At 38.8% G+C, this 13,494-nt stretch overlaps 2 protein-coding genes across 2 annotated transcripts; both read right to left on the bottom strand.

Annotated features, from left to right (window-relative positions):
- Nucleotides 1-914: 914 nt before the first annotated feature.
- On the bottom strand, nt 915-2,125 carry LOC146450685 (uncharacterized). The gene has a single exon (XM_085100116.1). The coding sequence runs from the start codon at nt 1,649-1,651 to the stop codon at nt 1,151-1,153; it is 501 nt and encodes a 166-aa protein (XP_084956242.1). The 5' UTR covers nt 1,652-2,125; the 3' UTR covers nt 915-1,150.
- A 2,583-nt stretch (nt 2,126-4,708) lies between these two features.
- LOC146450684 (potassium voltage-gated channel protein Shaker-like) lies at nt 4,709-11,600 on the bottom strand. The gene is made up of 2 exons (XM_085100129.1): nt 11,315-11,600; nt 4,709-8,300 (listed from the first exon to the last, which is right to left on the bottom strand). The coding sequence occupies exon 2, from the start codon at nt 8,079-8,081 to the stop codon at nt 6,798-6,800; it is 1,284 nt and encodes a 427-aa protein (XP_084956255.1). The 5' UTR covers nt 8,082-8,300; nt 11,315-11,600; the 3' UTR covers nt 4,709-6,797.
- Between the last annotated feature and the right edge of the window lie 1,894 nt (nt 11,601-13,494).

The raw sequence follows: 13,494 nt of genomic DNA, 5'->3' as shown, positions 1-13,494 counted from the left end.
TGGCTTGTTGACCAACGAAAGAGTATGATTTGACCATTGGTTGAGAAGGTTGTATAGTGTTGGGAGAAAATCGAAGCACTCCTTTGCTTTCTTTGCAAAATTTTAATTTTAAAAGATCCACTTCCAAGACCAGGAAAACTGTTTGACAGCCTCCTTAAGACACATATTAACCGCCGGATGCATTAAAAATTTTGCCATTGGAGTTGCAGAGGTTTGCTGGGAAAGTGGATCAAAATGTCATGCATTTCAGCATGGTGCATAATACTTTGCACTACCGTGTTGCAAAAGTGCAAAACAGTGCGAGCCGTCACTGAAATGTAGACTTCGCGTCCAGGGAATGGGGAGAGGGGAGAACCTGGGAACGAGGTTGTTGGCGTGCCCAGCCTCCAGCGGCTAAGAGGACCAGGCGGCTCTGGGGACGAGAATGGTTGAAAGTCCAAAAATCCATCCTAGGCCCACCCTCCCAAAAATAAGACACTGAGGGCCAGTTATTTAAACAAAGTCTAACATAAGCCGTGCTTTAAGACAATCAGTGGGCCTAAAAGTGTTTTATTTTAAGTTGATAAATAGTTTTCTAGTCTGGGATGCAAGCCTTCTTGTTACCGTCAGCAGCAGACAATGTTTAGATATGACTGTTGGCAAAATTGAAAATGGCTTAAAACGTGGTTTTATTAAACACCGTCTAAACTATCTTTTAATAACTGACCCTGAGCGTTTCAGGCGACATCGCTCAAATCGGGGTGTGCTTTGCAAACTACGACCTACTGTCGCAATTCCTTCCCTCATTTGTACAAACTGCAATACTGGTGTAAGCCGTAAGGGTGTTTTTCGTATCAGTTCATTGAGATCTTTCATTTACAGAAATGCTTGTCGCTTCGTAGCTACGCCAAGTCAAGAATAAGATTAAAACAAACTCAGTTTCACAAATTGAAGTTCTTGTGATCCTCATCACTCGTAACATAATTGACAATGATTCGTTCTACGATAGCATTAAATGCTAATGATCCCTTTGTTAAATTGATGCTCTCTCATTTAAATACATCAAAACATTTCGCGGACGCAATTTATTTTAATACCATCAAAACATGTGGAAAATTATTCAAACTGCTTTTCGAAAGTTTAAAATCACTGTTGTAACTTTAAAAATGTTTCATTTCCTTTTTGCATTCAGCTTGTCCATCCAGCTTAAAAATTCCGAGAAAGACACCGTTCCGCTTCCATCTTTGTCCACGACTCTGAGCGCTGCGTCGATCTGAGCGTCGCTGCAGCTCTGCCAAACTTTCCCGCCAGAAGCCAACAAAGCTCTGAATCCGTGCTTGTCAATCACCCCACTACCATCTCGGTCGTACCTTTTAAACGTGTTGGCAACTTTTTGGACAAAAGCGAAGCGGTTTGGATCGTCGACCACTTTGACACCTTCACCCTTTTGAAACCACTGCAGGAATTCGTCTTTAGAGACATTGTTGTTACCATCTTTGTCGATCATCAGGAAGCAGAGTTCTGCTTGTTTCTCGTCCAGACCCATGTCCCCCAGCATAGCTAAAATCTCTGGTCTTTCCAAAACCTTGCTGCCGTCTTTGTCATACTTGTCGAAAATGCTTTTTATCACTACATCTGGGACATCGCTGCGAAATAGGCTTTTTCCCGACATAGTTTTGCAGTAAACAACCGTTCAAAATGCTGTGTTTTTCAGAGCTATTGTAGCTTTACCTCTCAAACGAATGCCAAACCGGCTGCAACTTCCAACAATTATTATCCCGAATCGGTCGTGTTATTCAGCTTGCCGTTAATTTCCATTGCGTGGTTGGTTAACGCACAAGTGAGTGTTAATGGAGTTTAATTGTCTCCCAGGGGAGTCTATTCAGTAAAATCGAGAGAACTGTGCCAAAACATTGTACTCTCGCGTTTTTAAGAAACATTGAATTAACTGACAAAGGGTCTATTGTTTTAAATAACTTAGCAGTCATTTTTATAAGACAAACGAGAATTCATACATGATACTTTTCCCAGTGGGAGACTACAAGATGTGTGGCCTGTTGTCAAGTCAATTCGCATAAATTAAAATTGATCAAAACTTGATATACGTTCCGAAAAGTTGAACAAATTAAATATAAATAATGCGATGAACTAAAATTATTGCAAGAGTGTGTTGCCCAAAAGATATTGATTAGTCAGTATTTATGATTTAATCCTCAATCTTAACAGGTAGAACCAATTGACAATAGGAAAAGAAGCCTTGCTCAGTAGCTAGCACGAGCCTATTTCCCTACAACCAGTAAAGCTAGTAAGAAGTTGTTGTTACACTTTCGCCTTGATCGTGTCCCCTCCCCGACCTTTCCCACCAATGAATGTTTTTCAGGGGGGGGTGGGCGATCAAACGAATTATCAGGGGAGCTTTCAAATAAGCCAAAACTTTCAGTTCAACCAGTTGAAATGGTAAGATCAAAACGGGAATTTTTAGGGACAAAGGGACAACCTTTGGAAGAGCTCCACTTTTTTCCGTTTCAACTGTTGGCACGGAAATTACAGTTCCATTTGCACAAAATTTTAATTTCAATTTTGTTGTCTTCTTGCGCCATCATTGCGCCAGCACGTACGTTTCTTGATCAATTAATCGGAGATTGCAAGTTTGGAACGACTGGAAAAAGAGCCTTTCTATTTGACACGGAAAGTTCATCGGCGAAATTTCCAACCGAAAATATTGCCTAAATGTAAATCGCCTGAGGACACTGGTTGTGCGATTTAATCCACACACTCAAAAGTTTAGAAGTAGTCAAACGCCTTGTACAGCCGGCACTTCAGCATCATAAGAAAGCACAGAACTACCAAACAGTTTTCTCAAATTTGAATGCGTGTGCCATCTCACGATTTCTTCCACGCTTCCAAAAAAAAAGAAACAACGTTTGTCTCGTGACATACACTACGTTACTACCATAATTCTGAGATAGAAATGAAGGCTTCAGTATTTGGCTAAAATATTATTTCGTTTTTTGTTTGTTTAGTTTCAGTTTTGTTTTTTGTTCCGTTAGGCATCGACGTGCCGCGCAGTAAGTAGATTCCACTTGGCGCTCCAAAAACAACTTTACGTTACTTAATTGATTCTTATGCAAATATAAATACTGGGACGAGAATCATAAATAATAAATGATAATCTTTAAGCCTTTAATTTGTACTGCGGTGAAATAAACACAGTATTACCCGCGCTATGATTAGTAGAAAGTCATTTGCCAACAATCGTTGCCCTTTGTCCCTTGCTTTCATTATTGCAAGTTTTCGACAGTAACGGCTCGAGAAAACCTCCGATCACAAAGCACTTGCCACTGGCTGGCGTTCAACGTCGCAGCTTTTCGCCAAAACTGCACTCATGTCATTATAGCTCTATGTGTAAAATTATTTTACTTCTAGATCTGATCGATAAATTTCTTCAGTCAGTAACAGACAGGCATACTCGGAAAAGGAAAAACCGAGTTCTCCGACCTTCCGATTACTAGTTCGGATGCTCTACCACTGAGCTACCGGAGACCTGTGGGACGGCTAAAGTCCCGTTTTGGTTTCAACATTTGCTTCAACATGCGTTCAACACTTTGTTGAACCAAATATCGGGGGAGTTATGTTTGAACAGGTCATTCAACATTTTTGAAAGTGTCAAAAATGTTGAAAGCTTGTTAAAAAAGCGTGTTGAATGAAATTTAAATTGGTTTTAACTTTCATTCAACATCGATTCAACATTTCCTTTGTTGTCGAAAATGTTGAATGGCGTTCAAACCGGTTGAACACTGCGTTCAACATTTGCCCAACATTAGTTCAACTTTTCTTGAACTAATGTTGGTCAAATGTTGAAACCGTTTAAACGGGCCTTAAGGACATCAAACGTTAATAATAATAATAATAATAATAATAATAATAATAATAATAATAATAATAATAACAATAATAATAACAATAATAATAATGATAATAATAATAATAATAATAATAATAATAATAATAATAATAACTAAAACGATGGTTAATTAGGTACCTAGCCCTCCATAAATATAAAATACAGAATTAAATAAATTTAAGAGTGACAAATCAATTTACAAGGTAATCGAACAGGTTTAAAATTAAGTAAAAAAAGGAAAGAACTAAAAATTATCTGGTCTAAATTTTATGCCCTAGCGTCAACAGATAAGGAGTTCCAAGCATGTGCTCCTCTGCACAAGAAAGATCTTTGTCCTGTCTTCAAACTAACTTTTTATCTGACAAGCATCCAAAGTAATTACTCTGGTCAATCACAACAGATGTAGACAGCACAACGGGCCAATCAGTTCCAAGCAAATACACGTAACTGGCGCCAAGCGCGGGAAAACGCGTGCGGCCAAAACACGATTGGTTTTGGTTTGGATTCCCATTGGTTGTGAAAGTGGCGCGAGTTTTGTTAACCAATCACAGAGCGTAGTAATGCAAAAACAAAGCAAATGCGAAATTACTTTCGACACTCAAATGAAAACCGCTCTACATAGCACTGTTTGTCAGCAGTCCAACAGCGCTTTACAGTAATCAATTATAACTAACAGGTACTAAGCAGACGCCTACTTTTATCCTACAACTACCATGCCATAACGTGTAGGGTGAACAAGAGATAAGCGGCGTGTTTTCCGTGACATATGTACGCATCAGAATCAGATCGAATAAACAAAACCAACATATACTGTATTTAAATGCACAAAAAGTTAAATTCACTCTTTTATTGGTTCTTCAATCGAATTAAAACAATCCTGGCAAATATCTGTTGTTCAGAAACCTCTTGCCATTTCAAAGAGTTTGGCTTGGTTGGGAATTTACGAACTGCTGTTCAACGTCGTTCCCTGAGAACAAGGTTTTGACGGTTTTAAGTTGCTGTAACTGGTTAGTTCGCGCGAAGTTAGCGAATTGTTTTATAAAAATTGCTTATATAATTACTTGCTAGATATAAAATTTGTCCAAAAGGAGATTAAAGTCAGTACGCCATTCAAATGGCTGACTGAGAACCAGTAGTGCACAGTAGTGTTTTTAATTGAGTGTTGTAAAACCAAAACCAAAGTAATTTCTCTGGCCAATCTCAACAGATGTAAACAGCACAATTAGCCAATCAGAACTCGAAACAAATACATGTAACCTGCGTCAAGCGCGGGAAAACGCGTGCGGCCAAAACACGATTGGTTTTGGTTTGGTTTCCCATTGGTTGAGAAAATGGCGCGAACATTGCCAACCGATCATGAAGTCTTGTAAAGCAAAACCAAAGCAAACCCGAAATTACTTTCGACACTCAATTGAAAACCGCTCCAAGTGGCGGGATGCTAAGTAATATTAAGTGCATAACCATTGGTGGGAACACCGCAACAGCGTGTGCCAATTCCTGTGGGACCAAGACATATACAAACACAAAAATAACAATTACGCTAATAAACGAAAAGCAGCGGGTAATTTTTCCCGCTGTGTTACGACCTAGAGCTAGTGCGTAGTGACTCGAAAGAAATAGAATTTGCATGCTTACTGTAAGGAACCGGAAGAGAGACCTAGGCTGAAGAATGAATCAACTAAGACAGCAATAAATGGAAAATCCAGGATCTGAGTGTAGTGTCAAGTCATCCTTTTTAAAAAAAAGACCTTTTGATTGGACGTCATTTTGCACTTTTTAAGCAAAAAATAGAGGTATATATATATGGGTTACTCAGAAGATCTAGAGTTTATTGGCGGAACGCGCCATATAATCGGTAATGACTGAAGCTTTTTTAAAATTAGTAATACCATATCAAGATTTATTAAAAACCGGATCATTGTATAATACAATTTCAGGGATTTGATTGGCTTAGGGGCCATGGTGTAAGAGCCATTATACCATGCCCGAGAAATAGAGACCAATAAATTGTCTTCTGGTTGTTCTTACAAAGGGAAATCAGAAACATCTAGCAATATTCCTTGATTGTTTTTAATAAAACAATTATTCCACTCAGGCTTGTTCGATATGAGATGATTAAAGCCAACTCGGACCCCCTCGTTGGCTATCTATCATCTCATTGCGGCCAACGCGCGCTCGTGGAATAATTGTTAAATATTCCGTCAATAAAACACTGTTCATAAGTTTGTCCTTTTAAGTCTTCAGGCAATATAGAAAGGCAAATTAAAGAAATATTTCGTAACGGTCACTGTATCCACTCTGTTTCTCAAACTATCAGTTTCTTCCGATTGAGGCCTCGCCCTTTACTTGTGTTAGTAACGTACCTATGCAAAATACCTTGAACGGACAATTTTGATGCAAAGAGCTGACATTAAAAATATACTGATATAGAAAGCGATTTATTCAAAGGCTCGGCTGCTTCAGTTTTGAGTTGACCTTTCCAGGCAATTTGGGAAATAAATAATAGAAATTACAGTAAAGTCGCTGGAAATGAACGCTACACTTAAAGTTTATTGTTAAAGATCGTATGTGGAGATCAGCGTTCAAAGAAAATAACGCGATTTTGTTTTTCACTCGCGCTAGTCTTATGGAGCGAATATAAATTTCCTATAATAAAGAAACGCTCCAACAAAGGACTTATCAAGGCTTTCATTTGAAGGTTTCATCCACAAATCAAAGGTTACAACCATCTCGTGCAACATTAACGAACCGAGAACCAGAGTAAATATCACTGCTTAATCAGTAACTTCACGGTAAATGCCGGTCATGTCGCAAGCGATGGTTTTAGTCACTGACTTAAAAATATCAAAACCCGCTAATGATTCATGTATGTGACCGTAAAATTAGCTTCAAGATTTTACAAGGTTTATAAAAACTATCGATTTCTACTAAGAAATAACTGTTTGAGGTTATCAACGAAAGCTTTCTTCCGTTGACCGTTATTACCGTAGTAGACATAAAATTTGATAAAGTTTGAGACTAAGACGGGTGTTGGAAGGCAAAAGAACACCACCCCAAACATGGCACAAAAACTGCCTACAAACTTCCCCACAGGGGTGGTGGGAGTCATATCACCATACCCAACGCTCGTCATAGTGATAACGGTCCACCAAAACGCCTCGGGAATGCTCCGAAAGTTCGAGTTTCCTTCGGCATAGAAAATCGCGCTAGAAAAAAGCACTAAACACACGGCGAGGCACAATCCTAAAGACCTCAACTGCTCCAGACTGCAGTACACAGTGTTTACCAATAACTTGATTGCGTCACTGTATCTTGAGAGTTTAAAAACGCGCAGAACGCGAAAGAGCCGTATGGCGCGTATAACGGCAAACGATCGAACCTGGTTCGTGCTCTCTCGTACGGCTAACGTGAGATAAAACGGAAAAATGGCAAGTATGTCGAGGATTCCCATTGTTGACTTCACAAAATTCCAAAGAGATGGTGCGGAGTAAAGACGCACAACATACTCTAAAGTAAACCATGCGACAAAGATCCCCTCCATTACAAACCAGTAATCTAATGTTTCGCCTTCACCCACTGGTGTCCGCCTACTGGCGTCCGTTGTATTAAGGGGTGTGATCTGCAGCTCCGGTAAAGTTTCAATACAAAACACAACAGTTGAAAATGCTATAACGAAAATTGACCACAATGCTAGAACGCGTGCAGTTGAGGAAGATCTTGGGTATTCAAACAACAACCAAAGTTTTCTTTTGTGCGGACTGTGCGGCAAGATCTCTTCTTCTCCATCTTCCTGCAAGTCCGGCAGGTGGTCTATGCTCTCCGTGTAATATTTTGAACGTAAACCGTAAAATTCTATTTCTTCTAAAAACGTTTCTTCGCTAACATCCCCCGGTTTGGCTAAGATGCCTCGCGACTGGTAGAAAAACAAAATGGCGTCAAAGGATTGCTTGTCACGAGCGAAGACGTATTCGCCAAATGTCGAGTTGTAGTACTCGCTTCGCCTCGTCGGTGAACCGAGCAGTGTCTCCGGATAATTCTCGAGCGTCTCCTCGTAAGTCTCATATCGCAGACCGCTGACATTGATGATAACTCGTGGGCTGCTGTACGCGGGGACAAAGCAAGAAACCTTGCGAGGGGCTCTTCGAGGGCGTGGAGTTTGCTGTAATCCTGTAAGCCCAGTGTTATATGCCTTAAGCATTATATGTTTCTTTCAGTTCTGTTTACTACTGATCGACGACAAGTTGTGCATAATTTAAACCCGTCCACGGCCATGTACGCCATCTGCGTATAGCTCGCTGCGATCCATTCACTGTCCGTTTGGAAAGACCTCCCAGTAATTCTCGCCGAGTATTTTTGTAAGCAATGCGATCATTGCTAGAGAGAACTTTCCAGCAATGTGTAATCTGGCTCTTGTCACCTGGAGAAAAGTAATTTAGAACAAAAGCTATCCTGAAAAGATTCCCAAAACATCTCGAGGTTATTCGAATGCATTAAAAGAAGTTTAAAAACAAGTGATTAATTCTTTGTAAAAAAAACTAAAGTTTGATTCTATTAATGATGTAAACAATTTCCATTTTCCGAATAAAGTGTACATCTCTGAGTATAAATTGATCCCTAATGAAACATAACTTTTTTCAGAGTATAAGCTCTTTCTCGTTTAATTGAAATAAGTCATGAACGTATTTCATCGATCAATTTCGAAATTAATTTTGAGAAAAAGAATCACTATTCATCTACTTTTGAGTATGGGCACCTTTAAATATTGAAAATCTGTAAATCTAGTGTTACAGCGTCTCGGGCATTGAATACCTTTCACATATTTTACGTTTTTCTCTATTTTTCTGCCACCTGTCTTCATTACATGCCACCAAAGGAGAAATGAATTGTTGATCACCGTTGTTTTTGCTAGTGATGAAAAAGAAAGCCTGTGCCGCACTTCATTATTCATTATATTCCGACAAGCGTGTAAATTATATTCTTTATTAACGACAAACGCAAGTTGAAGGTCAGTTCAATATTCACACCTATCAGGTATCCAGAGAAGACGAAACAAATTGAAACACGAAATTTCAAGAAGCTATAGGGTAATTTCTTTTAAGATAAGAGTAAATTAGTGAGTCAAACAAAAACAACGGAACTTCTTTGTCTAGCTTTTTGTCGCAAATGATCTTAAACGGGGACAATTTGTACACGCTTTGTGACTCATTTTACTTTATCTTCTTCGCCCGCTGTAGACAGTTGCGGCTTATAGGCTGTTTAAGAACTCTCTAGCTTGGTGGTTTAAAGCATCTTTAATCTTTAACTGGTACGCAACACACAAGCCTTTCACAGTGGTAGGTCAAACCGCACACCTACTCATCAAGCTACCGAAGAAAGCCTGATTAAAAACTACTAAACGGAAACGTTTTTAGTCGTTTGTGCGCCAAACTCGCAATTCCAAGCGGTAATTGATTTCAAGCCACCACCGAAGCCACTTCAGTTTGCTCGTCGCTCGCAAGGAGAAATTAACGGTCCACTTTTGGCCGGTATTTATTTTAATTTAACGCACGGTTTGTTATGTAAACTGACGGTTCCAAGGAAACAAAGAAATGCATCCATTACGGGCAGAAATTCCCTCCTTACACCGAAAACAGAAGAGCAGATGAACGCAAAGTCACTCTCTCTGCCGTCCTCGCGCGATCATGACACGGTTACTTCATTTAGCAATTAACGAACATTTCACTTGCTCCCGAGGAGACAAACTTATAAGCTCCGTTTAATACACGATCGAAAACAAAATGCGGCAATAACAATTCATTTTGGACGTTTTGGCGTCAGGCAAGCTTCCAAAAATAATATATTCCGTTTTTTCATTCCGCAAGTTTTTAATTGTACGGCTTGTTGAAGAAAAACCGAAAAAACCCTTTGTGAACTTATCAAGTTGAATATGCTACCGTTTGTAAAGCAATCCCGGCGTCCGTACATCCATCTGAACTGCTTTTATAAATTCAGTGTAAAATTTGAAAACTTGGCTTGCTTCCCAGCCGGTTATTGCGAAAACATTTATGCGCGACCAGTGTTCAACAGGCTTATTAAATCGAGAGCCAACCATCTATTTTTGCTCAGGGACGAAATAATTCATTTACTGACACGGAGACTCATTGTCGACATTGACTATCTAGAATCTAAATTTTAATATCAGCCGTTGAAAAGTGAAAACCTATGTTGTACGCGTATTGTTATTGGAGTCATTTAGTAAAACAGAGTAAATTAAAGCACTTCAATTTACAATACAAATTTGGCGAATATAGAAAATGAACGAAACGTTGCAGCTCTAGAGAGGCAGGCATCTGGATGAAGACCATAACTAAATATTTATCAGTGGCGAGAGGAACTTCCAAAGCAGATGGTAATTTTAATGTGTTCCTTGTTGCATCACAGCGAGCAATATTCAAATTAAACCTTGTGCGCGACTGTGTACATTAATCGCGGAACTTATCCTTAATTAGTAACAACTCACTACAACGTCGCCAAAACATTAAGTTTTTTTTTTTCAATCCGCCAGTAAGACTTAAAAACAAGGATATATTTTGCAACCAGAATCGAAACAAGAATTTTTTGTTTGGAAGGTTTTATATTAGCTAACGATACAAACAATCCAAAGAATTGGAAACTTCAGCAACGATGCGAAAATTATCTTGAAATATTATACTTGTCAGCAAAACTCGATTTTTTTTAGACGACATATAAAAAAATAAATTTAAATGTGTAGCACGTTGCTATCGTAAGAAAAATTTATGCTAGAGGCAGCGAGTTCCCTACATATATTCTTGTAAATATATAAACTAAAACAAGCGTAAAACTTAGTGGAAGTTATCGTACGAAAGCTAAGTACGTGACGTGCTCTTAAATTACAACTCGGCATATTGAATGATTTACCACCAAAAAGAAATGCCAGTGTGCTTTATCCAAAGCCGTGCTACGGTTTTCCGACACCAAGTTGAAGTTTGAAAAGCGTGCGAGGTTTAGAAAGCGGTCAGTTAGATATAGGCTTTGAACGTGCCAGCTAACGACTTCATCTTTTGTAACAAGGGAAAAGTGATGGCTGAGGCGATGTTCGTGAGTGTGCTGATGAATATTGATCGTAATTGTGACTTGATAGGTTTTAGGAAACACGCTCCCGACCTAACGAGATCTTGTTTCGATAATAAAAGCGAAGAAACACTTCTACTTCAAGGCAGTGACCAACGCTAAAATCATTTACTAAAGGACAACACAGCAAGCTTCCTTAATTATCACATAGTGTATTAAACGGGTTGCACTAGCGACTCAGAATTGGATTATTATTCCAACACTTAAAACCTTCCTGATAATACGTCTCTGGATGCGTGCGAGAGCTCTTGTGAAAACTCAGATTAGGCGAAAAAAGTCAAGAAATTAATCCCAGCTTACCTTTAACGGTCAAATCTTGAACTGTACCGGGCTGATGAGAAATCTTGCTCTGGCAATGTCTAATTGGGTTTGATTGTTTTCAAATTTCCAGCGGCTGCAATGCTTCTTAAAAACCTGGCATGATTCCTCTTCAATTTGAAAATACAGTAACCAGAAAAGCTTTTATACTTTAGTTTGTTTGCGCCCTTGAAGAACGTAAACAGAAGCAAGTTCTTGACAAGCTTGTCAGTTGATAGGGAATGATAAATGAAAACAACCTTGGCTTGTTTACAAGTTCAACCGTAATGGAACCCAAACGCCATTTCCTCGATGACGTCATCAGTGACAGGTGGGTAGCTCTTGAAGACGCAATCTTCAAAGGTCTAATTTGCTTAGTTTTTAAGCTAGTAAGAAACGCTGTTGTTTTAATAGTTTTAATTTAGCCATTCTGCCAACTTTACTTTTCTTTATTTGGTATAAATTGCTATTTCTGGAAATCCCTTTTTAGACATACTTAGAAGATTTCGGAAATGATTCCAATAGACATGTTCAAATATGGTAAAAATAGAAACCGTATCCAAATGTTTAATAAACGAAAATTGATTTGTGCCTCGTCTCACTTATCTTGAAAACGTCACAGCCATGGAGCTTGAGATAAACTAGACCAGTCCCAGTTTATACGTTTTATCTAATAGTTAAAAAAATTTGAAGATCTTCACTAGTTAATTTTAATGTTACATTCAACTCGCCAATCAGTATATTGAATTTGATCGATACTAAAAGTGTAGCAAGTTCGTAGAAGTATACCTCCTTCTCCAAGCTGACTGGTTTTATGTGTTATTGAGGTGTTTTCTGGCGGTATATTTCTTACAGACACTAAACACAAGCCTAAGTCTAAGAACTGCAAAATAATGGGATTTGGCTTGAAGTTGCCGACTTATACTTTTCTCTCAATGAAGACAGAAATGATACTGATAAGCTTACTGCTGAGATGAGCGGGCGGGGGTTGGGGGGGGGGGGAGGTACGGGGTCTTCGGAGTTTGCCGTAGAGCCCGAAGCCCCTCTCTATTTGAAACCTACACAAAAATGTTGCTTCTGAGTAAATAGAGCCTTCGATTGAAGCCACGGAACGCTATAGCTTAGAATTTTCGGTCTTGCAGCCGTGCAGTCCTGCGGCCCTGAAACACAAGGTTCCCGTACACGTTGTGTCATGATTCAATGAAGCGTCTTTGACATAATAATTCCAAAGTTTAAAATATACCACTGGCTTGGCAGTGTCACCCATTTTTAGTGTCACTATGAAAAGCCAAAAACGTATTTGTTTCAATGGAAGCGTTAAAATAATGGTCGAGTTTCGCTAACAATAACCCTACTAGTGCACATAAACTACTATCAATTATGTCTGGCTACGGATGGCAAGGATGGAAGTGGATTGCAAAGTGAAAAAAATGGCCAATTTTTTCAGGTTTTTCCTGTGTATTTTAGAGAAGTCGCTAAATACTGATTATAGCTTTTTCTTCCTAGGAGAAAATCCTTACCAAACCAAGTTCTTTGTAAAATAATTGAGCAGTTTCGACCAAAATACAGCAAAATCGCCGTGACGCAGTTCGGTTTTAGCAGCTTTCAAAAGGCATGCGATAACGTTTAAAACAGTTTTGGCCACTGTTGTGACATCAAAGGACTGGAAACCTTGAAATTGTCTCATTAACTTTACCTTACAGCCAATAATTACGGGATAAATTGTTTATTGTCAATGTCAACGAGGGATAAAATGCGCAACTTGCCAAGTGTCAAACTCATCAAAACTGTATTCGCCTCTGCGACATTTAGGCTTAAATTGTCTGCAGTATATTTGGCCACACTGTCAAATATCCAACGATTACAAATTTAGATTATTCATAGCACCATTAAAACCTCCTTTTGACGGGAACTGTATTCGCACTTAACTTGTTTGGATTTAATAGGATTTCGCTAGACAGTTTAGCTCTTTGTTTTCTTTGACGCTGCGTTGTGGCATCAAAAACATTAATTTTCAATTTGTAATCTGTCGCTCAACTTTATCGGAACTGTTGCGCTAAAAGTTTTTAATTAACCCATTGTTGACAATGCTTTTAAATATGCTATGCCACACGTTCGGTTTCCAGTTTCTATGCCAATCAATAGCTTTTAAAGAATCAATTTTATTTTAGTGTAGTGCAAGG

The sequence above is a fragment of the Pavona decussata genome, unplaced genomic scaffold (assembly GCF_977016875.1).
Source record: "Pavona decussata unplaced genomic scaffold, jaPavDecu1.1 SCAFFOLD_433, whole genome shotgun sequence".
Lineage (NCBI taxonomy): Eukaryota > Metazoa > Cnidaria > Anthozoa > Scleractinia > Agariciidae > Pavona > Pavona decussata.
The sequence above is the reverse complement of the archived record's forward strand: the minus strand, read 5'-3'. Positions and strand labels throughout refer to the sequence as shown.

Excerpts from the sequence above, each read along its gene's own strand:
- LOC146450685 (XM_085100116.1), bottom strand. The coding sequence starts at position 1,651 with ATGTCGGGAAAAAGCCTATTTCGCAGCGATGTCCCAGATGTAGTGATA.
- LOC146450684 (XM_085100129.1), bottom strand. The coding sequence starts at position 8,081 with ATGCTTAAGGCATATAACACTGGGCTTACAGGATTACAGCAAACTCCA.